Source organism: Lactuca sativa, chloroplast (genome assembly GCF_002870075.4).
Source record: "Lactuca sativa chloroplast, complete genome".
Lineage (NCBI taxonomy): Eukaryota > Viridiplantae > Streptophyta > Magnoliopsida > Asterales > Asteraceae > Lactuca > Lactuca sativa.
The window spans coordinates 45,001-47,500 of NC_007578.1; the positions used below are offsets into that span (position 1 = coordinate 45,001).

The window sequence follows — 2,500 nt, forward strand, 5'->3', positions numbered from 1 at the left end:
GTAGGAGAGATGGCCGAGTGGTTGAAGGCGTAGCATTGGAACTGCTATGTAGGCTTTTGCTTACCGAGGGTTCGAATCCCTCTCTTTCCTTTCCGTACCTTCACCTAATTCATCGATCTTACTAACCACAATAGATCAAATAGCAATGGATACGACTATTCCAACAGTTAGACCTTTCTTTGATATGGATTCTCTATTCCTAATGGCTGTGGTACAGAAAATACTGTGTAAAGAAAAGAGTAGAGTAGACAAGGAATGAAAATCTCCCTCTCGGTCTATGATACCTAAATGGAAGAAAAATCCGGATCAAACCCTTATTTATCTTAACCTTAGGTTAATTTACTTCGCCGAAAGGGAGCAAAATGGGTCGAACCCTTATTCTTCCTTATTCTTATTAGTGTTGATTTTATTTTTGTTAGGTTTAAGTCTGACGAGAATAATATTCTACAACTAGCAATTCATTTATTTTCAAACCGACCCATTTACTATCTATTATTTGATTGACTAATCCTTTATATTGGAATGGTTGAAGAGTCAAATGGTTTGGCAATTCCTCATGGGGGGATGAATCGAGAGAATTTTGAATTAGAACTTTAGATTTTTGTTCATCCCTCGCCGCAATAGTATCTCGGGGTTTGCAGCGATAACTTGGTATATCTACTATACGACCATTGACTAAAATATGTCTATGGTTAACTAATTGGCGAGCTCCCGGAATAGTCGGAGCCATACCCAAGCGAAAAAGAATGTTATCAAGGCGCATTTCAAGTAATTGTAGTAAAACCTGACCTGTTGACCCTTTTGCCTTTCCGGCGATACGAACGTATTTAAGTAATTGTCGTTCTGTAAGACCATAATGAAAACGCAATTTTTGTTTTTCTTCTAGGCGAATTCGATATTGGGATTTTTTCCCGGAACGCGATTGGTTTCTAAGATCACTTCCAGCTCTGGGCCTTTTATTAGTTAGCCCTGGTAAAGCCCCCAGGCGGCGTATTTTTTTGAAACGAGGACCTCGGTAACGCGACATAAAGACTCCTTCTTCTTATTTATATTTAATTATTAATTCTTATTGATGAAATTTCATTCTACAGAATAAACCTAAACTAAAAATGAACTAAATTCTAAATAAAGCGAAATTTACTTAGTTATTCTATTAAAGAATAATGAGATGAGTTGGATAAATATCCAGATCTTTATATTCTATATATAGAAAAAGAAAAGGATTCTTTTCGTTAGATAGTTGGAAATTCCTATCACATAATAAATCAAGGGCTTTCGCCAAAAGAGGAAAACATTTTTTTTTCAATATTCTTTGATTTCAAAGATGCATTATCAATCATGTAAAACATAGAATAAAATAAATAGAGAAAAGCCGACTATCGGAATCGAACCGATGACCATCGCATTACAAATGCGATGCTCTAACCTCTGAGCTAAGCAGGCTCACATAACATAAATTCGACATGTATAAGAATTCAATAAACTCTTAGAATCTTTGCTATTCACTATTATACTATTTTAATTCTTAGCTATTCATATTCGCTATTCATAATGAATATTAATATATTAAAGAATAGAATATAGAATTTCAAATAACTGTTAAATATTATAGAAGATAACGATTAATCTAGCGATATAGAATTTCCATTTTTCTTTTTTATCACAATTAAATATTCTTTTTTTTAATATGAAAAGAATCGACCGTTCAAGTATTCGAAATTTCATGGGTAAATGAGTGGAAGAGAGGCAGATGTATAGCGTATGTATCCACCTATATTGAATTGCCGATACAGAAATGATAAAATCGTTTTTGATTGGACCGAATATAAGCCTCCTATAGATATAGAAGATGAAAGAAGATAGACAAGAAATCAAAGACAAAGAGGAGAAAACACTTTTTCGAGACAGTAATCGGCATCTATCTAATGAATTCAACGGTTCCGGTATAAATGAAAGAAAAAGGGGAACGAGATCACAATGAGATTTTCATCTCAAAAAGGGGGATATGGCGAAATCGGTAGACGCTACGGACTTAATTGGATTGAGCCTTGGTATGGAAACTTACTAAGTGATAACTTTCAAATTCAGAGAAACCCTGGAATTAATAAAAATGGGCAATCCTGAGCCAAATCACGTTTTCCGAAAACAAACAACGGTTCAGAAAGCGAAAATCAAAAAGGATAGGTGCAGAGACTCGATGGAAGCTGTTCTAACGAATGGAGTTGATTGTCTTACGTTAGTAGAGGAATCCTTCTATCGAAACTTCAGAAAAGATGAAGGATAAACCTGTATACATACTAGAGAAGAATTGTTGTCAATTGATTCCATATTGAAGAAAGAATCGAATATTCATTGATCAAACCATTCACTCCATAATCTGATAGATCTTTTGAAGAACTGATTAATCGGACGAGAATAAAGATAGAGTCCCGTTCTACATGTCAATACTGGCAACAATGAAATTTATAGTAAGAGGAAAATCCGTCGATTTCAAAAATCG

The 2,500-nt window shown here is 34.5% G+C and overlaps 1 protein-coding gene and 3 non-coding genes across 4 annotated transcripts in view; 2 read left to right on the plus strand and 2 right to left on the minus strand. All coding sequences in view use genetic code 11, as the record gives it.

The window, feature by feature from the left end:
• Positions 1–3: 3 nt before the first annotated feature.
• On the plus strand, positions 4–90 carry trnS. Its single transcript has one exon. It is a non-coding gene; the product is annotated as a tRNA-Ser (tRNA).
• Positions 91–421: 331 nt separating this feature from the next.
• rps4 (ribosomal protein S4) lies at positions 422–1,027 on the minus strand. Its single transcript has one exon. It carries the CDS (start codon positions 1,025–1,027, stop codon positions 422–424), a length of 606 nt encoding a protein of 201 aa, YP_398331.1.
• A 343-nt stretch (positions 1,028–1,370) lies between these two features.
• On the minus strand, positions 1,371–1,443 carry trnT. Its single transcript has one exon. It is a non-coding gene; the product is annotated as a tRNA-Thr (tRNA).
• A 556-nt stretch (positions 1,444–1,999) lies between these two features.
• The window catches only part of trnL, a 527-nt gene continuing 26 nt past the window's right edge, over positions 2,000–2,500 (plus strand). Inside the window, exons 1-2 of the tRNA in view lie at positions 2,000–2,034; positions 2,477–2,500. The exon at positions 2,477–2,500 is cut by the window's right edge and continues 26 nt beyond it. This is a non-coding gene — a tRNA (tRNA-Leu). The remainder of the gene's footprint in view (positions 2,035–2,476) is intronic.